The sequence below is a fragment of the Mustela erminea genome, chromosome 17 (genome assembly GCF_009829155.1).
Source record: "Mustela erminea isolate mMusErm1 chromosome 17, mMusErm1.Pri, whole genome shotgun sequence".
In the NCBI taxonomy this organism is placed as follows: domain Eukaryota; kingdom Metazoa; phylum Chordata; class Mammalia; order Carnivora; family Mustelidae; genus Mustela; species Mustela erminea.
Window position 1 is genome coordinate 62660040 of NC_045630.1, and position 21245 is coordinate 62681284.

Genomic DNA, 21245 nt, shown 5'->3' on the forward strand with positions numbered 1-21245 from the left:
ACAAAGACCATGACCGAGACTCCTCATTGGATGGGGAGCTCGACTCCTAGTGGGTGAAGGGCCAGGGCTTACACATTTGCATTCCTAGGTTTCACATAATGGCTTCATACAAGAAGTTCTATAAATATTTGCCAAAGCAATCAATGGTCCAAAATAGGGTACAAACTGCAAATTTCACCATGCCCTCCAGAAGGTTGAAACTGAACATGTCCAGCTGACACTTTAAGACCAAACCAAGTCGGGACAGGGATTCATTTTAACTTTTTCACTGTTCAACCTGTGGGACCGAAGAGTCTTCCTTCAACATATCCAGAACTGAGTGTTCAAAAATATCTGGCCAAACGTACTGAAAAACAATTAAGCTTCCAGATCTTTTATGGAGGGCAAGAGGAGGAAGGCGAAATTGTAAGGAAGAAGATATATTCTAATGGGATCTTGACAAGACCACCAGTCTTTGCATACAAATGCCCATGGGGAGGCCACTAGGGAGATGCTGGTCTCTTTCTGCCTCAAGGAAGTGACTCCAGGCACCAAGATACATCAGCCTGAATCCCCTACAAAGGGAGGAAGTCAGTACCGTCAATGAGGTAGGAGGACGTCAATGAGGTAGGAGAACCGTGGTGTCCAAACCTGGAGCAGAGGGAAGCCACTGTTTGCATTCTGCATTATCACCACTACCGGAATGAGCGGTAATTTAGATTTTAGCTACAACGTCCTCAACAGTCAGAAAGAACACGAGACCTTTCAACCTACATACCTACATAAAGCCCCTCCATCCTCTGCCCCCATTACCGGGATGAGAACTTCATGCTGTGAAATTATGATGGGCCTGGGAGTTGGGGGGATCAGAGACTGGACTGGTGAAATGCACAGAATTAATTCACAGATTTTCCAAGCAATGAGGGAATTCAACCTTTGCGACTTCTAGCTCTCCTGCGTGCATTCAGTGCAAAGTTTCTGGAGGGTCTATTACAGGACCTGGTGGTTGCTTTGCCAGGCTGTAACAGAGCAATAATAGGAAAGCACGAGAATCCATTTAAGAAAAATAATCACACATCAAGACAAGAATCCATTTAAGAATAATAATCACACATCAAGAACATCTTTCCTAGTGTAACTTTCTAAGAAGAAAAATAAAGTAATATGGCTTAGGCAGGGGCACGATGACAGCCCCTTCCTGCCTCGGCTCCAGTAGGCCGGGTGGGGGAGGGGGAGCAACTATGTGTGTTTGGGCAAATCAATTTTCTTTGCCCAAGACTTGCAAAATTCAGGCAGCTGGAGGCCCCTTCAAGCATTCCTAGGAGACAAGGCAAGCAGCCATATAAGAAACTAGGTACCTTTGAAGGCCCCAAACCTTCTTCAAGTGTTAAAGAAATCAGACCACGCTTAACAAAAACAAATGTCAGGGCTGTTTGAAGTACATCGAGGTGCTCTGGGTTAAAAATCTCCTTAGGGGAAGATGCCGCGCTCCCTGGAAGAGCCGAGAGACCAAGACGACAGGGAGGGTCTCTGCAGCAACTTCAGATTCTGCGTTTGATTCATTTCAATACCATCGAGCAGCACTGGAATCCGCGGGAAACAACACAGGGCCGACTAAGAAAGAAGCTGCAAATGAACACGCGTGCGTGTCTGCGCGGGCGCACACACTCGGCCTCGTGCGTGTCACCTCTGCGTGCAAAGCCACCGCCACGGAGGAGGTCTGCTCGCCGGGCACCCGGCACCCCAGCAGTCGGAAACCGCTGCTCGGGCCGGGATTGGGGACAGGGGTCGCGCGTCCTTGAGCGCCCTCACTCCAGGGCCCCCAGTCCACCGGGTGCCTAATAAAGGTCGTGGGGCTCCTGAGGGGCCGACCCTGGGTGGCGGGGGAGGGGGGGGGCCCTCTCCACCCCCCGCGACCCTCTCAGGGCAAGGGCAAAAAGGTCGACCGGGCTGGGGGACGAGGCCGGCGGCTAGGGGCCTGGGAAGAAGGGGCCGGCGGGGCACGCTCCCGCCCCACTCCCGGGGACCCCCTGCCCAAGCTCGCGTCCAAAGGGAGCCGCTCCCCCTTGCGCCCCGCGGGTGGCTCCCCGCCAGGCCTCTCGGCCCGCAGCCCCGCATTCCCCCAAGTTCTCAAAGTTTTCTGTCCTGACGCAGCCCCTTAAACTCCTTCCGGACGACTCCACCTTCCGTCCTCCACCTGGTGTGAGTGAGCGGCCCTCGGCTTCCCCCTGGACCTCCGGCCGCTCACCTGGCCGCCCTTGACCCAGCGCCCTTGACCACGACGTGGCGGTGCGTCAGCCCCGCACCCACCCGCACCCACCCAGGCTTCCTCAGGGCTGCGGGGTCACCGGGACCCCCCCCCCACCCGCAGGCCGCACAAAGGGAAGCCGGGTCTGCGCCCATGCGCTTTGTTTTGAAGTGTTTACTGATCTAAGCAGGGGGCAAGGTCCCAGAGCCTCCGCGAGCAAATTCTGCAGGAAGGCATCACTGTGCACGGCCTCCCGTCCGCAGAGGACCTTTCAGAATGGAGGCAGGCGGGGCTCCCCGTTAGGGTCCCAGAGTGGCTTTCTTTGTTAGGGACAAAAGAGAAATGCAAACTTTCAATTCGATTAACAATGGTAATTATAAGGAGGATTCTCCTGCAGGGACACAGTTGGTCTCAGATCCCCTACAGCGATCGGAAGAAAACGCCTGGCCGCCCTCTCTCCCTGGCCTACCAGCGCAGGCCACTAGGTAAACTTAATTCCTCTGACCCGCTGGCAGATTCAGCCCTGTCTCCAAGCGCGACATACCCAGATCGCGTTCCCCTCGCTCTGAGCGGCCCACACTTACTGAAAACCAAACGTCTTCCTAAATAGCCTCGCTTTCCAAAAGCCCTCCTGACAGGTAGGTGGGAAACAGACCTTATTTCAGTATTCCAGCTGAGGCAAATGGTGAACAACTCACTCTCCACAATTCCAAGGTGAAAACCATAGCCAAGTTTCCCAACTTCCTGGGTTGCGCCTATGAACTTGCAAAGGTAGACAGCGCTTCCAATCCTACAAGCACAACTCTGTATCTTCCAAGTGCAATTTCTAGGCTAGAGCCTGACTGCTACAAACAGAAAGGGTGCAAAAGAACCATTATTTGCAGTCATGAAGTCAACAAGGTGGATTGAACTGGGCCTGGCCTCCAACTGGCTTTATAAATGGGATGCTTAAATGCTTCAATTAAAAAAAAAAATCGCTATTTTTTTTTTCTCTCTCCCAGTTTGCCTTCTGCAATTCAACTTGATTGATGGAGGTGGCCTTAATACCACCGTAGCCACTTTGGCATGAGTGTCTAGAAAAGATACCAGGAGTCAGAGGACACATGAGAAATGCAATAACAATGAAAAAGAATTTTCTTTTCTACATGCTCCACCTGCCTTCCATCTTATGAACCTAAGCCTTGGCAGGGATCACGATGGGGCTCGTGATCTATGGGACGTGGGGTCAGGTTCGTGACTTTCTAGAGTTGCCCATTCCATGGATGTGGAAACCTAAGATCAAGAGGTTAAATGACATTCTTAAAATAACATACTTTGGAGGCAGTCAGCAGTTGGCCTCAGGACTCCTGACTCAGGGTCCTGCAAACTTTTGTCACACCTCGGACTCCTCTGTACTCGTGCATTATATTCTAAGGGCAGAAAACAAGATGGCTGCTTCCACCCACTCATTTTATTTTAGGGAACATTTCAGATTTTGTTCAGGATATGGAAAGGAATAATAAAACAATGATCTATGGAAAGAAAAAAATAAAAAAATAAATAGAAGGAGACAGTGGGGAACGACCTCATCCTAGCTCCCACCAGTGTGACATTCTCCGCCAGAAAGAGATGCCTTAGATACATGCCTTATTCTGGAACTTGACCTCCCATCGGGAATCAATTTCAATAACTACAGAAGTACCAAATCAGGTCTGAGTAGGCAACAACCATGTGTCCTCCTGAGTGCAAAAACCAGGCCAAAAAAGAAACAAAACCAAAGTTGATGCCAAAACAACCATTCCATGGCCAAGCTGACCGTCATGGAAGACACTAGGCCCATGTAACTATTAACTGCTTGAAGTACGGCAGGGCCGCTGAAGATGTGCTTTACGTGTAAAATACACAATGGGTTTCGAAGTCTTAGTACAAAATAAAAAGTAAAATAGTTAATTAATAATTTTTACGTTGATCACAAAATGTTGAGCTATTTTAGCTATTAGGATTAAAAGATACATTTCTTAAAATTAATTTTACCTATTTCTTTTTTACCTTTTTTTAATGAGCCACTAGAAAATTCAAAGCATTAAATTTAAAATTACATATAAAAAAATGTTTAATTACATGTATGTTTACTGAAGAGCACTGTTCTATGGGACGCCCTTCCTAGAGCTCCAGGACAGAAGGAGGGAGAGGCAGGTATGTTGCCCAGGAGTTTTTTTCCTCTCGTACAGACAACCACTTAAAACGTTTAAATGCAGCTGGGTCGGGAAGCATTTTGGTGAGCCTCTAAAACCCCTGGACAGAGCTGGGAGAAAATCCAACCTGAAGAGACAGAGCCAAACTAGTGAGAAGGGTGGTCAACACTCTGCCGTGTGGTTTTGGAAAAAAAACAAAAAACAAAAAACAAACAAACAAAAAAAACAGTAGTTGGCAGGTAGCGAGCGAACTCACTCAACAATGTGCCTTACATTACTGTGTTGTTTAGTGCATGCCGACGACCCTATAGAATGATTATCTTTACAGTGGAGGTGAGGAAATTGAAGTTGTCTTAAATCAAATAACTTATTAATGTTACACACCAAGCTAGGAACAGAATCCAGGTTGGTTTGCCTCAAAGTCCATGCTTTCTCTATCATACTCAATTTCTATTCAGAAAATCACCCAGGGGAGCCTGGGTGGCTCAGTCGTTAAGGGTCTGCCTTTGGCTCAGGTCATGATCCCAGGGTCCTGGGATCAAGCCCTGAATCGGGCTCCCTGCTCAGCGGGAAGCCTGCTTCTCCCTCTCCCACTCCCCCTGCTTCTGTTCCCTCTCTCACTGTGTCTCTCTCTGTCAAATAAATAAAATCTTAAAAAAAAGAAAGAAAGAAAGAAGATCATCCAATCTTTTTTTTTGCTAACTCCTTCCTTTCCAGGAACGGGACACCTGAGATTCTGGTGGTAGAAATTCATTCTTTTGGTTTATATTTATTCCAAAAAAATTTAAAGTAGGTGTTGATCAAAGAAAACAAAAATCATAGTAGAACCCTAAACATGGAAAAGATCCCTGACTGCAGAAAAAGACTGAAAGAAATGGAAGGCTGGAAGTGCCAAAAACAAAACTTCCAGTCATTTACAATATGACTTCAGAGTCAGGGGAACGGTGTAGCAATTTTTCAAAACACCAAGCGTAGAGTACCATGTGATTCCTATGTATATATGCCACTCCGACCTAGAGATCCAGAGAAATACAAACAGCTCCACACAAAACTCATATGCACGTGTTCAGGGCAGCAAAAACATACAAAACAAGCTAAATAATCCATCGACCGAAGAATGGATAAACAAAATGTGGTATATCCATACAATGGAATATTATTTGGCTGTGAAAAGGAATGAAGAATTGGGAGCACCTGGGTATCTCAGTTGGTTAAAGCAGCTGCCTTCAGCTCAGGTCATGATCCCAGGGCCCAGGGATTGAGTCCTGCTCATCAGGGAGCCTGCTTTTCCTTCTCCCTCTGCCCCTCCCCACCACATACAGTCTCTCATTCTCAAATAAATAAATAAAATATTTTTAAAAAGGCAATAAAGTATTAATGGTATGCTATAATATAAATGAACCTGAAAATATTATGCTGAATGAAAGAAGCTAGTAACAAACCACATGTTATAGGATTCCATTCCTGTGAAATGTCCAGAAAAGACAAATCCATAGAGACCAGCAATTTTACAGCAATTACTAGGGGTTAGGCAGAGGGAGGAGTATGGACTGGCTGGTAATAGATACAGAGTTTTTTGGGAAGTAATTTAAAAAAATCTAAATTTAGGTTCTGAGGGCTCTACAATTTTGTCAATCTACTACACCATCAAACTGTACAGTTTAAATTAGTCAATTTCATGGCATATGAAATATGTTTCAAGAAAATTATCAGGGGCCCCAGCTGGCTCAGTCAGTAGAGCACACAGCTCTTTATCTTGGGGTTGTGAGTCTGAGCACCATGTAGGGCACAGATCTTACTTAAAAAAAAAAAAAGAAAAGAAAGAAATGGGGCAACTGGGTGGCTCAGTCAGTTAAGCGTCTGCCTTTGGCTCAGGTCATAATCGCAGGGTCCTGGGATCGAGCCCCGCATCACCTCGGGCTCCTTGCTTAGTGGGGAGCCTGCTTCTCTTCTCCCTCTCCCACTGCCCCTTCTCCTGCTTGTGTGCTTTCTCTCTCTCTTGCTCTCTCTCAAATAAATAAAATCTTTTTTTAAAAAAATGATAAAAAAGAATAAACCTTCTATGTATCAAGGCTGTCATTATGACAAAGATAAAATTTTTCCTAAATAAGAAATATAGTAGGAAGTCAGGAAGAGGTGGGGTTGCCCTAAACTCACTTTGTGTTCCTCTTCCTACTTGGAAACTTTATAAACTAAATGGATGGGTCTATGTGTTTTCAGAGGGAAAATATTTTTAACTATAATTACATAATATCTCTAGTTGCTGATGCTAAGAGAACACCGTCCCTAAAACATGCAACTTTTGCTTTTCAGGTAGTTGTTGTCCAGTTTGTGGATAATTAAAACCCTTTGTCTTTGTTCTTACCCACTTCTTTTTGTCCCCCCACTCCCCCCTTTTTTTTTTCCAACCTAGCCCCAGCCTTTTTGGCCAGATACAGCTAATTCTCACTTTAAGAGAACAGCAAGAGAAACAAAAGAAAGCAAATCTTAAATGCAGCAATTTCTGTCTCTTTTCAGCATAGAATCACAGAGTCTTGGAATTGGCTTGGTCTTTGGGGACCATCTGGTGCGAGCCTCTCGTTTTCATGTAAGAAAACAGGGCCAGAAATAATAAAAGCTAACAGTCATTGACTGCCGATGCCAGGCACCATAATTTCCTTGTATTACCTCATTTAATCCTCCTGACGCCCCTCTAGGATAGGTATCATTGTTATCACCTTTTTACAGAAGAGGAAAATGAAACACACAGAGAGGTGTAGTACCTTGAATAAGGTCACAGAGCTCAAAGGTAGGAAATGTGGGATACAAACCCAGGCAGCGGGGCTTCAGAGACCAACTCCTTAACCACTACTATTAGTTTCTCCTAAAACTATTTAAGCAATTTGCCTACCACCTCACAACTCCTTAGTGGTAGGTCCCGAACTAACAGAGGTACAAGGCGCCCACACCAGTACCTGCTTAATGACAACAATGTCGGCGCAAGATATAGTGGAATCCATGAGCTAAACCCAAAAGGGAATTTTTTTTTTTCCCCATTGCAATCTTGATTTCCACCAATAATTGAGAGATTGAAACACAGCTGTCACTGGTAAGAAGACCTTCCGGGAAGTCACTACTGACCTTATTCTGCCATAAAGGGAGATAGGTTTTATAAACTTATGACAGTCTATACCTGCACTTTTTTTTTTTCTGGAAATCACTCTGCCAAGTTCTGAGAAGTGACATTTCTAAAATGCAGATGGAGCAAAAGATTCAACCAGAGAATTCTCCCATGAGAATCCACCACCCCCACCGGCAACAGGATTCCAGCCTAGTGACATGGTTTCCTTGCCCTGAAAGAGTTAACACAATGACATCCTATGGAATGGAACAGGATATGAGCCCTGACATAATTTATTACAGAAAACACAGCATCTTTTATTTGGATAGCCAAGGGAGCTCAAAGAACTTTGCAAACAACTCATTAATCCTCCCCGTACTTTATTTATCAACTACTGCATTCCTTAAGCCTCAGCACAGCAGCTCAGGTAAGGGGCAGAGCTGGAGCCAGAACTGTCCTATTCCTCTCACAAACAGCAGCACAGCAGGACTGGGTACGCTTGGGGTCATCTGAAAATGAATCAGAGCTGTCTTCGGGACCTGGACCTTGGACACTGCCTCAGTCATGTGGCTTTGGGGGTGAATTTTTTTTTACAGAAAAAGGGAAAGGAATGAAGTATATTTAGATTCACCTCACCACGTTCAAAACATAACAGCAGCCATCGAAAAGAGGTTTAAAACCAAAATTAAGGCTAAGTTTTCCTAAGGCATGAATGTAAATTATGTCTCCAAAGAAGCTGGGGTTAGGCTTTCAATTAAAATGAAAATGCTTTCCTCTTTAAATATGTGCCGTATTTAAGTTTGGGTTTGTTTGCTTGTTTTGGGGCATTTCTATAATTTTGCCAACCAAACAACCCAAAGGTCGCGGATGTCGGTGAGAGCGCAGGGGCAAAGGCACGGGGCAAGCAGAGCACCAGCATTGAGCTGAATACACAGGCTGGCTTGGCCCAGCTGGGAACCCAGAGCCTCACTCCCCCAGCTCCCAACACCCCCTGTCCCCGGGGCCCAGGGCTCTCTGTTCGTCCCTCTCCTAAACCCTCTCCCAATCCCCTCCCCAAACCTCCCAGACACCCTGATTGTTAGAAGAAGTGACACCAAACTTCCAACACTCTCGTTTTGATAGGTTACGACCCCCGCGTGCTTTGCACCCTCCTGCCCGCCTCTTGAACGCCAGTATTTGTCTAATCCAGTCCCAAAAATGGATCGCACAAAAGCGACTGGAGAGAAGGGATACTTCTCATCAGTCCTCTTGTGGCGTGTCTATAGCTTTCATTCAGATCCTGATAAATCGCATACGGTCCAACCCCAAGGCTTCTACCCAGCTCACTTCTGTGCCTGAATGGTAGTGTCCTAGTAATGCTGGGTTGTAACTTCCCTTCCCTTGCTATACACACACACACACACACACACACACGCACACACAAACGAAAGAGAGGGAAAAAAAGACCTAACACTTGAACTCACTAGTCAGCAGGAAAAAGTTTTTGCATTTGCCTGCCGAGGATGAACTTCTGTCAAGTCTCTCCTGCCACTTCGACCCCAAAAGGAATCTTAGCAGAGGCAGCCCTAAACTGTCTAAAGTTATTTCACTCCCGCTCGGCTCAAGGCCTCATCCCATCAGAATTATTCCCCTGCCGTATACAGCCATGCCCCCTCTCCTATTAATACAAACACACACACACACACACACACACACACACACACATTATTCTCTAATGTTGTAAAGAAGAGAGGAGTACCAGTCCCATAATATAATTGCTGTATTACAAAGAAGTGGCAGGCAAGAATAATAAGATAAGGTGTCAAAAGTGAAATACAGTAGTAGACTTAAAAAAAAAAAAAAACCACAGTTCTATGATGGGGGTGTTAATTGAACACAGAGAAAAAAGAAAGGAGAGAGAACAAAAGAGTGTTAAGGAAGTAAAAAAAAAAAAAATAATTTTTTAACCTCCGTCAGTGATTTGATTTAACTCCAGTGCAGATAATTCGCAGAGGAAAATCGGCTGAAAATGCCATAGATAGCTATTATGTTCTAAAATTAAAAACTATTCACAACAATTACAGCTATTCATTGCTATCTATAAATATTCTCCTTAGTAAATGGCACCCAATATTTCTTGTGTGTTTTCTTCATTTTTAAACCTGCATGATTTTTGACACAAAAGTCGAAAAAAGAGAAAAAAGAAAGACTGGAAAATACAAGCAAGGGCTTTTTTAAGAAATGCAGTGTGTTTGCCTTTTCTTTTTCCCCTCCTCTCTTCCATCCCACCAACCCCACTGCCACCACATACACACTATGTAAAACTCAGCCAGTTGCTAATTTGTCAGAAGATAAGGAATGGTTCCTTAAAAAAAAGAAAAAAAACAAAATAAAATATTGAGGGGTCCAACACTCTCCATTGACTCTCTCTGTTCCTAGAAGGAGAGAGCAGATAAAAGCCCCTTCTGAAACACACATTGTTGTGGGTCTGGACAAGGTTTTCCTGGCTGTTGTTTGAGATCTGATGCAGGAGCACTTTGCAAACAATCTTTTTTTCCCTAGCATTTATTTTAAAAAAGCAAAAGGGTATCAAAATAAAAACTCATCCACACTCTGAAGCAAGAAGACACATGGTGTTGGTTTTTTTTTTTTAATATCCTCACAGTAATTTCTGACTTAAATACCCATCAATCAACTGTAATTTAGACGCTGCTGCCTACTTTGGGTGTTGTGCGCATGTGTTTCTTTCAAGTTCCAAAAGGTTGGTAAGACTGTTTTTGCTAGTGTTCCTACTTCTTTCTGAGTTTTCCAACCGAAACCAGTAACAAAAGCAAAAAAGAGTAAAAGCAGCAAATGAAGGCCATTGCCACACTCCACTCAGAGTCCCGTCTTCCTGACATCAAGACCTAGGTGAGCCAAACGTGTCAACTTGGCATGAGAATACACACCAGCGAACAAGCCCAACGGACTTCAAGTAACTCGTTCAAGGCAAGAGGGCTTGGAAGAACAATAGAAAAGTCCCATAACAATAAAGGGATGCCTAGAAATTGACCATCCAACAGATCTGATTCCCAGCTCTGTCCCAAGAGGGGTTAAAAAAAAAAAAAAAAAAAAAAGCCTCCTACAACTTATCAACCGCAAAGAAGATATGCTGGCACAGGGACCAGGAGTTGGGCAAACCCCAAGACTGAAGTAATAATCATGCTTTAGAATCATGCTTTTAGAATCAAAGGCTTCTCCTCCACACACCCGCCGTCCGTCCTCTACCTTTAACACAGAACACTCAACATTCCAGGAGACGTTTCTTCCTTCCCCTCACTACTAACGTACAAGTGGGAAAAAAAAAAAAAAAAAAAAAAAACAAGGAGGAAGGCTGTTTTTTACTTTTCTTTTCTTTTTTTTTTTTTATAAACTTTCACCCATGGGTGCCCTCTCAACCCACAAGCCTATGTGTGCCTATGTGTGCTTGTGTGCCCATGCACAGATTTCCCTTTAACACGGGGCAGGGATCCTTGCCGTTTGCAATTTCCAGGACTTGATCAACTATGTTTTAAATGTATGATTCTAAAGACAACACACTGAACCTTAACTTAGATTTTTTTTTAAGTCTCCAGACATTAATTCATTAAGTGCCAGAAAATTTTAAAAAAGCAAAATACACAAGCCGATGATAAATTACACTTACAAGTGTGATTTTTGACCAATACCACTGCTTCCTATCACTGCAGTGTAGCCAATATGAAGAAGGAACAAACTCTAACACCGGAACCGGATCTCTATTCACACCCACCCACTTTGATCTACTGCCTTAGTAGGTTTTAATTAGAAGACCAGAATTAAACACTTTGGCCACAATATATACCCAAGTGCCCTGATGGGCTTCCTTTCAATAAAAATTTGATTAAAGTGTCTTCAAAAAAAGAGTCATCTCAGCCTGGACTATCAAATACGGCTTTACGTCTCGATTTCTAGATTTCATGACTCAAAGACAGGCAGGAAAACAGGCTCGATTAGAGAGAAATTTCAACAAACCACATATCCCAAGTAAATAAGCATCAAAAGAGAAAATGAGAAGGAAGAAAAAAAGGAGAGAAGAAACAAACAGACATGCACTTAGGCATCCTGCCCTGGCTAATAGAAAACAAACAAACTAAAAAGTGTGACAAACTGGAAAAGCTCTTTGATATTTGCATGCACCGTTCATCCATCTCTTAAAAGTATTTCACAGCTAAAATAATGTAATTAACAGCTTTGCAGTAAGGTTAGGCTCTGGCAAGGCAACCTGGAAGTCTTGAAGGTCTGAACATCACTGCTTAGGTGCTTTGTCTAGAATGTTATGCACAACACAAATAACATTCAACAAAGGAGCTGCTGACTAATTTCACATAGATTTCAAGACCCAAGTAATTACGCGTTCATCAGCGGCCACATCTTGAAACTATTTATTTTTTAAAAGACAAACAGAGAGCTTTCGAAAAGAGAGCCACCCTGTGCGCCCCCCCCCCACCTTTTTTTATGTGTAACTATCAATGTATATCAACCGGGCATGCAATCATATTTATTGTCACTTTCATTCATGTCATGCCCTTGCTTATATGGTTTAGATATGAATTATTGACTGTTACACTCCTTGTTGTAAAAAATAAATAAATAAATAGGATGGCAGGTACTTTGCACTGCTCTGAAGCGAGCGAGCAAGTCAGAGGCCGGCAGAAGCTCCCGCTTTATAGAACCACCCCTCGTTCCTCATCTTTATGCCCTAGTTTCAGATTGCCGTCTCAACTCTCTCTTTTTACAAGGGAGAGATGCACCCACTTTGGAAAAGAGAGGCTTAACCCAGACAAACACGAGGATGCGGCTAAATGTCCTTTGCAGAGCATCTGTTGTTTAAGAACACCTTTGATTGATGATTGCTATTTTTTAATTGTTGCTTTAAAATTTAAATGCCCTCCTGGGACGTGTTATAAGTGTGTGAGTCCATGATACGAGGTCTAGAAAGTGGAAAAAACGACAGAATGAGGGATCTCATAGCATGATATTCCCCTCAACCCAACGCTTCTCCCTGCTATAAAATCACAGGGCACTCAGACGCGGGGTAACCCGCCGTTGTATGGCGCTTTCCACAAAGGTATTTGACAACACTGCTGAGAACCTTTAGCCTGCTGCTTGATACAATCACAAGAAAAAAAAGAAAGGAAACTTTAAACAGTTCAGCCCCCATGTCCAACTCCAAAAAAAAGGAGGGTTTTCAATATGGGCCAAAAATATTTTCCTCCAGGAAACAGACTTTTACTTTCATATTTTTCCCCCAAAGGCACACGTCATTCCATAAATTTCCCTTCAGAATCTCTCTTTGAGCCCCAATTTCAAAGAGGCTGGTAACAGAGTCAAGGAAAATAAACCAGTCATGCTTGATAATAACTGTCAAAGAAACTTGGTGCTTTTTCCAGGAAGCAGAGCTACTAAGATTTCCTATTGGAATCTGCGATCAATCTTGACAGCACTTTTATGCTGAAATTTTAATATTTAAATAATGGCTTTGTCATTGCTGGTGAAGTGAATCAATTGGCCAAAGAAAATGCTTAAATGTTGGAATCTCAGTCCTACCTGTTTTTTCTTTGATTTCACACAACACATTAAACAAGGCAGGCTTCATTCTGTGGCAGTTTAAAGCATGTTTTCTGCAAGAAAGAAACAACAATGTAATAGGACTTTCAAGATCAAACTGCAGATAATGCACAGGGGGAAAAATCTGAGCATTTAGCCAAAATCCTATCCCAAGCATAACTCTGTGGCATGCTTCAATTGTTTTATGACTTAATATACAGAGTCCCGCCATAGAAAAAGAAATAATGTTAATTAGCAGGGAGAGAGTAGGGATTTAACTACAGAACAGAACTAACCTAAATTATGCCCATTTAGGCGGAGTTAGTTTGTTGTGTGTTTTTTTTTTAAGTAGTTCAATTAAAGTGGAATTCTTAAACCAATAATCCTATCAAGGGCAATGAATACAGCAAAGCCAAAAGCATGGGATAACAGTTTTCTATAATCTATGCAGCCACCCCGGCCCAGGAGCTGTCTGCCTCCCGGTCTGTGTGTGTGTTTTCAAATTTAATTCATCCATGTGTTCGAATTCATTCTGCAGATGCCCCTGTATTCTCATAAACACAAGATGCTTGAAAGGTCTTCTGAGTAGAACTGTCAATTTATAAAATTTCAGTCCCCAAGTTAAAGAGTATGGAAATGCATTGCCAGGGGGCAAACATACCCATATGGGGAATAAATTCATTTCTCTGTGTTCACATTACGCCTCTTGTGCGCACACTGCTTATTTGCAGGTGTTGAAATTCAATTATTTACAATTAGGACCTTGCACCCATTGGGGAAAAAATAAATACAATTCTGCCGTTTAGATTAGTGATTTACCTGGTTCTTGTGGGTGTTTGTATTCAGAAGGCACTTGAAGAAGCAAACAATACCTTTCCCTTGATTTTACTATGGAAGCACTTAGCAGAAAGATATTGTTTTGGAAACAAAATCCTGATCATATCAGCTATCAGGGAAGGGAATTCTGTTTACAAACTAAAATTAATGTGTAAAGACAAATGGAAACCCCTGGCACTCCAGACACATGCAATTCTTTTTTAATTCTTGTGAAAGTTTAAAAAAAAAATAAATAAAGACACATCCCCATGAAGAACAGTAACAAGAAGTCAGTTCTATATACTAGTGTACAGCAGGGGAATAAACTCAAAAATTCAAGAGTATCAAAATAAACACATGCATTATGTCTAAAACAGGAAGGGTTTACTTTGTAAATAATAAATGTACATGAGAAAGGTATGGCTAAGGAAAGGAAAAAGATTCAGTTGCTAAGTAGAGTTACATTGTTTAACCAAAAAGAGAGCTTCCTGGTGATTGAGTTCCCCTGTGGGGTGAGAAAAAAGGTGGAAAATACTTCACTGTATCTAAGACCCCTTTTGGGGCCTTTTAGAATAGTTTCATTAATTGTATTCTTACATACAGGCCCAAATGGAAAAACAAACAAAAGCAACAACAACAAAAAAGCCCCACACGGCTTCCCAGAAATATTGCATTTCCACAGCACAGCAATGGGGTTATGGAAGAACAGATTTCCCTCTCCCCAAATTGTGTCTGATCTCTCTCAGCATCTAGGCCACTGTAAGAGGGGACCCACCAGGCCACGGCTGCCCTCAGTTGTACAAAAAGGAATACGACTCAACATGAGCAAAGTGGTGAGTCTCCAGCCTTCCCGGCCCCTTCTAGTTTACAAACTTGTTATTAAACCAGTTTACTGGTTATGTCTGAGTTTATTTTTCTGGAACAATGCAATGGAGAAATCTGTTCCAATTCAAAAAGAGATAGCCAGTGGGAAATCTTCTACTTTACGATAATTATTAGTTTCTCTTCAGATACTACAATTCAAAATGAGCTCCGATTCATTTCTGAAAACTTTCCCCCATTTAAGAAAATCAAGAATAGTCCCAGTCTTCGAACATTTCTAAGTTTTCAAGCCCACGGGAACCTCAGTACTTCTGAGTTTACATGTTTCATGTGCCTGCTGCCAAAATAAGGATGTAATTCATAACATCCATGCTTTGAACTGCTTCTCATTTTCTCAACTCAAATTCCTTATTTCCATAAGACAAAAATACATAGAACGATGTCCATTATAACTAACTCATCTGGGGTATAGGAATTGTGTACATATTAAAAAAAAAAAAAAACTACTTCTGAGATTTAACAAAGCGGGGTAATTAAGTGTAAAGATATATGTGGTCATTAGATTTTTTAAATTCTTCCTTTTGACATCAGCCTTGGGCAAGCTGTTAGTGGGTTCCCACTAACTCTACATTTTATTCTGAAAGAGAATTTACTGTAAAATCCTAGAGTAGAGAACTGTGTACTGGGAAGTGGATTTAAGTTGAGAAGCTCACAGCTTCTTTATTATGGTTCCTTAATAAAGATCTTCCTGCCCTATAGTACTGAATACATGAAATTCCCACATGCCTTCATTTCTATTTATTGCATTCTAACTGGTCCTGAAAGAAGCATGGGGAAAAAAAGCATGCTTGATTTTTGTCCCCCCCAACCACCCCTTTTTAAAGGACCATAGATTCTGTGCCACGGAAGGCTGGTAAACTGACTCAAATTAGGAGACAATAAAGTTAAACTAAATATCTGAGTCGCCCAAAACTAAGAAATACGCCTCAAAACAGAATTATGTTTTCCTTCTTTCCATTAGCTTCTTTTGAAACAGAATCAAATGAATGCAAAATATCTTTTGGAGAGCTGACAAGTACTGACAAAGAATTAATCTGCTTTTTTTTTTTTAGGGGGGCAGAAAGGGGAACAGATAAAAATTAATTTTGGAGGGGTACCTTGAGGAAGAAAAGCAAACTCTCCAGAATAGGTGAGCAGTCAGTACATTTGCAAATTAAAGTGTTATTGGGACATTTTATTTTGTAATGTTACGGAGTCCCTCAATAAGAAGACATGGAATGCTGTTCAAAACTTGACAATTCTGCTCTCTCTGATACTTTTTTAAAGCAGTAAAAAGTGCCGAGGGCCGCTTTTGGTTCGGTTGGCAGTATTTTCGGCGTGCCTGAGTGTTTGTGTGGACATATATGAATATCTCTATATTCACACACACACACATTGCACACACACACACACACATTGCACACACACACAGCCACATCTCGGCATGGGCGATTACACTTTCGATAACAACGCTCCTTCCAATTTTACTCCTCCGCCATGTAGTTGCTCGTCAAAATGGAAAAAGAAATAACATTTAAAAAGAAAGCGCTGTGCTGATTCGGTTCCCATTGTTTCCCCCTGCGAGAGGGAGAAAAACAAAAAACCCCAAGAAAGGAAAAGAAAAGCCTCCATCTCACCTGGCCTGCGCCTCATCCAAACTCTGGTCTGTGATGGTCATAATTTGCTGTAAAATGTCTCCAATGTCCTGCTTCCTCCCGCCCTCCCCCTCGGTCCCTCCGGCCCCGTCCTGCAAGTGCTGGGACAGGCCGGGGTGTCCGGCCATCCCGACCCCAGCATGGGAATGCATCAGCCTGGGCTGCTCGTCCATCTCCAAAGGCAACGGCAGCCCCCGGCTCTTCCTCTTCTGCTCCTCGGCTCGGCTCCTGGGCAGCACCAAGGCTTTTTATCCTTCAAGCTGGCTTCAGATCCTTTTCAGGATAAACAGGGAAGGGGGAAAAAAAGAAGACCAAAAGAAAAAAAAAAAATCCCTTTGCCTCTTTTAGAGGCTGGTGGGAGGATGGGGAGTGGGGAGGGGGAGGGGGGCGTGAAGGGGTTGCGGGGTGAGGGTGGGGATAAGGGCTGGTGGGGAAGGGTGTTGACTCCAAAAAGCAAGAAAAATAAACCACCTTCCCACTTGACGAAAAGAAATCAGAGCTGGCTTTTGGTTTTTCAGTCCGGTCTCCTTTGCAAGGCAGAAATGGGCTCCCGGCGCTTAAATCTGTGGCTTAATCCTTTTGCAAATATGCATTGATCGGGAGAAAGGAGAGGAAGGCAGGGGGATTGCAATGCAAACTTTCCCCCCCACCCCCCGCTGCCCCCCACCCCCACTCCGGGCCAGAGTGATCTCAAAGGGGGTGGGCTGTTGCCAAAGCCAGATCTCCCCCGGCCGCGGCGGCAGGCAGAGCACAGGCTCTCTCCTCCTCCGTGTCTCTGCAAACTCCGGCAGCCCCGTCAGCCTCCTGCTTTTGTTTAGCTCAGGCTCAGGACTCCAGAAACACATACAGAAAAACCACAGCCTGCGAGGAGGAGGAGGAGGAGGAGGAGGAGGAGGAGGAGGAGAAGGAGGAGGAGGAGGAGGAGGAGGAGAAGGAGGAGGAGGACGAGAAGGAGGAGAGGGGAGGGGGCGGGGAAGCCGGGGGGCGGGGGAGAGGAGGGAGGAGGGAGTGCGGGCCCCGCCCCCCAGTCCTGATTGGCTGTCGGAGGGAAGACGGGCCCTCCTCCCCCTGCTGGCCTCCCTGCGCCTCCTCCTCGGCCTCCTTCGGCTCCTCCTCGCCCGGCGCCCTGTCAATCAGAGTTCGGAGGTGGGCCGGGAAGGAGGCCGGGCCAGTGCCAAGTCTCCAGTCCTTAAAGGTGCAATGGTACCGGAGCTCCGGCTCAGTTAATGCCCAGTCTTGTCGCCTCCCTCGCTTAGCTGCGGTCCTTGAGGAAGATGTGGCTCCACCTCAGTTTAAACGTGTAATATTTACAGACGGTGTGAGTCTACCCCCACCCTTGTTTTCTTTTGCTGTAATAACTGCAATTGGAAAACTGGATGGTTGTAAATCCTTACACCTTGGGGAAACTGTTGAGACCAAAAGTTTGTCAGCACGAGGTAGTTATGAAGTACAGTCGCGCTGCTAATGTAACTAACAATGATTTCTAATAAACAGCAAGTGCAATAATAGATTTTTTAAAAAATCACAGCAGAGTTAAAAGTCATACCGAACTGTGACATTTTTGTTGCATGAAAATTAAATTATGAACTATGAAACAAAATAATGTTGAAGAAAAAAAGATTAATAAATTAGTCCACAGAATGAATCTAATTCAACATATCTCTCCCTACCCCCTGGGGGAAATTAGTTATTTGGCTTAAATACTTAATAAAGAAATGCATTATCACAGTCTGGTTCTAGTTTTTAATATAGTCTAATAAGCATTATTAACTGGAATAAGAAACAAACTGACGTTTATTGAGTGCCTACTATGCACCAAGTAATTTACATGACTTACTTTATTTAATCCCCAAGACATCTCTGTGAGCTATGGATTACGATTTTCACTTTACAGAGAGGGAGCTCAGAGAGGTTACATAACTTGTCCAAGTTCCCACAATTTTTAAGTGTCGAAGCTGGAATTCAAACAGAAGTGTGGCCCTCTACAAAAACCTGGTGTTTCAACCATGCAGTCTGCCTGGGTCGAATGGAAATAGGTGAATCTTGTAAAAATCAGCTATGCATTGCCCATGTTGTTGTAAACAGACTTAAAGTGCTTTAAAAGATACATAGCTGAACAAAATGACTCAACTTGGAAAATGAGTAGGAAAGAATGAAAGAAGATTTAATTACCATGGCGGGTTGGGGGGGGGGTGGTACTAATAAGAAACTCCTAGCTGAAGTCCATACTAGACCGCCAGGTAGATCACACATTTGCCTCCCACCTTTTCATCAGACAAGGTGAGAGGAGACATCTGACTGGCTATGCAGTCACAATGGGCAATAGATAAAAGGGCAGATGAATTACTTAGGCCAAGTCCAGAATATGTTGAAACCTAAACTGTTCTAATGTATAGCCAGCCCTCGGCCCAGATGGTGGTATGGCCAAAAGAAACGTGTGGAACCCATGCAAACCTCAGTGTATCCAACCTGCAAAACCGAAGGCAAGCTTGCCAGGTGCTTTGAGATCTCAAATAAAATGTTACTCCTTTCATCACTCCAACCTCCTTCCCAATCATTATCAAAAACAAGTTTGGCAACGTACGGAGCGCTTATGAAAGGATTCCAAAGCCATTCTTAACGAGCTACTTGGAACTTACTGGCATGAGGGCATGCAGTAAGGCATATTAATGGTAATTATGATGCCATTACTTAATAACAATTGTTTTATTCATAGACATACCCTGACTTGTAAACTGGTTTTTTAAATCAACGCTAATAAAAAGTTGAGCACAAATGATATCCTCAGACTGTATGTCAATCACAGCAAATATCCCTTAAAATGATGAAATGATCCCATCTTCCAGCGTGAAAAGACGTCAACCCAGGTCCTAGGTGAAATCAGTATGCGAGCAAGTGATTTTTAACAGAAAATCTAATAAAAGTTTACCAGACAACGTACTGGAAAAGGTATCATTGATACCAGAAGTTCACTGTCATCTAGAAACATTCCTTTTGGGGTGATAAAAATGTTCTAAAATTACATAGGGGTGATGATAGCTCCATTTTGGGAATATACTAAAAACCAGAATTTTTTTTTGTACAGAGACTTGTACACTTTGTAAGTGTGAATTTTATGCTAATGTGAATTATATCTCAATAAAGCTTTTTTTAGGATAAAAAAATTAGGAAAGTGAGAAATGTCCACAATAATAATATTAATGATAGTTAATATTTATTGAGTGCTTGGGGTGCCTGGCTGGCTTAGCCTGTAGAGGGTACAATTCTTGATCTTGGGGTCATGAGTTTGAGTCCCACATTGGGTACAGAGATTACTTAAAATATTTCACAAAAAATGTGTTGAGTGCTTTAGCATGGGTTTGAACTGAGCAGATCCATTTATATGTGGATTTTCTTAATAAATATAGTACAGTAAAATAAATACAGTACTGTCAATGTATTTTCTTTTATGATTTTTTTTAAAGATTTATTTTATTATTTTATTTTAGTTTTTAGAAAAAGAGAGAGCATGCAGTAAGGGGATAGGGGCAAAGGGAGAGGGAAAGAAAGAATCTCCAGCAGACTCCTCACTGAGCATGAAGCCAGCTTGGTCCCACTATCCTGAGAACAAGAGTCAGATGCTTAACCAATGAGTCACCCAGGTGCCCCTTACTTATGATTTTCTTAATAACATTTTCGTTTCTCTAGTTTAAGACTATATATATGATACATATAATAATACACACACTAAATATGTGTTAATTAACTCTTATGTTATTGATAAGGCTTCTGGTCAACAGTAGGCTATTAGTCGTTAAATTTGGATTTTCTACTGCATAGGGCGTTGGCACCCCTAGCCCCCATGTGTTCAAAGGTGAACAGCATATTCAACATACTTTACTAATTTAATCACCACGACTGTCTCATCTCAATACCAATGCTTTCAATTATTACTCTATAGTGATGCCAAAACACATTTCAATATATATTTAATGTTATAGATGAGATATCTTGTCCCAGTCGCCCGTGAGGGATGAGAAGCCAGGCAGCCCAATTACAGTGATTAGAAAAAAGCTTTGAATGATAAGTAAAAGCATAGGTATTGAGGTCGGACACCTGGGGTGATTAAATTAATAAAGTAGGTTAAATATACCACTGGTCCTTGAACAACTGGCTAGATTAGAGGTTCTGCTCTCCACACAGTCAAAAATCTGCATATAACTTTGGACGCCCCCCAAACTTAAGTAGTAACAGCCTATTGTTGTCAGACACCAAATTTTTGGAGAAGATACAATAAGAGGAATTAGGAAACGTCAGAAGCAAGGGAAAGTAGAGACGGTTACGAGAAACATTTTCAAGGAATAGCCAGTAGAACTTCATAATTGATTTTACGTGGACTGGGGAAGGGATAAAGAAATGTTTTCCAGCTTATGTGGGAAGAATGAAATAGTGTTAACAGAATAGTAATTCTAACTATAGATACAATTGGTTGAGTGCCGATTGTGCTTCAGCCACTGTATGAACACGACTGCTTAATTTCAGTGATGGGGCCTTTCATTGTAACAACTTTGTGAGATTATCGTCTCCATTTTGCTGACGAAGAAGCCAAAGTTCCTGGAAGTTGAATTACTTCACAAAGTATGGATTTGAAAACTCTCTTATTTGAAACGCATCACAGATGAAAGGAAGTTCAGAGGAAACACTACCAAAGGCGAAATAGAATAAAAATTAGCATCTTCTTTTCTCATTAAGGAGCTTCTAGAAGTAGATTCTGGGGAGAAATTTACACGCCTTATGCGCTGGGACAAGGGATGGATAGTGCCTTTGTGTTCGTTCCGTATCTCAGT

The 21245-nt window shown here is 42.8% G+C and overlaps 1 protein-coding gene across 4 annotated transcripts in view; it reads right to left on the reverse strand.

Annotated features, from left to right (window-relative positions):
- The window catches only part of PBX1 (PBX homeobox 1), a 280517-nt gene extending 263221 nt beyond the window's left edge, over window positions 1-17296 (reverse strand). For 2 of the 4 annotated variants that reach the window (XM_032319344.1, XM_032319345.1), the window contains exons 1-2: window positions 16402-17295; window positions 13088-13161 (exon numbers count right to left, since the gene is read on the reverse strand). In XM_032319344.1, coding sequence (XP_032175235.1) covers window positions 13088-13161; window positions 16402-16592 — 265 coding nt within the window. In that variant the 5' untranslated portion in view covers window positions 16593-17295. Of the gene's footprint in view, window positions 1-13087; window positions 13162-16401 lie in introns of all 4 variants that reach the window. The other 2 variants (XM_032319341.1, XM_032319340.1) reach the window with 2 other exon arrangements.
- Between the last annotated feature and the right edge of the window lie 3949 nt (window positions 17297-21245).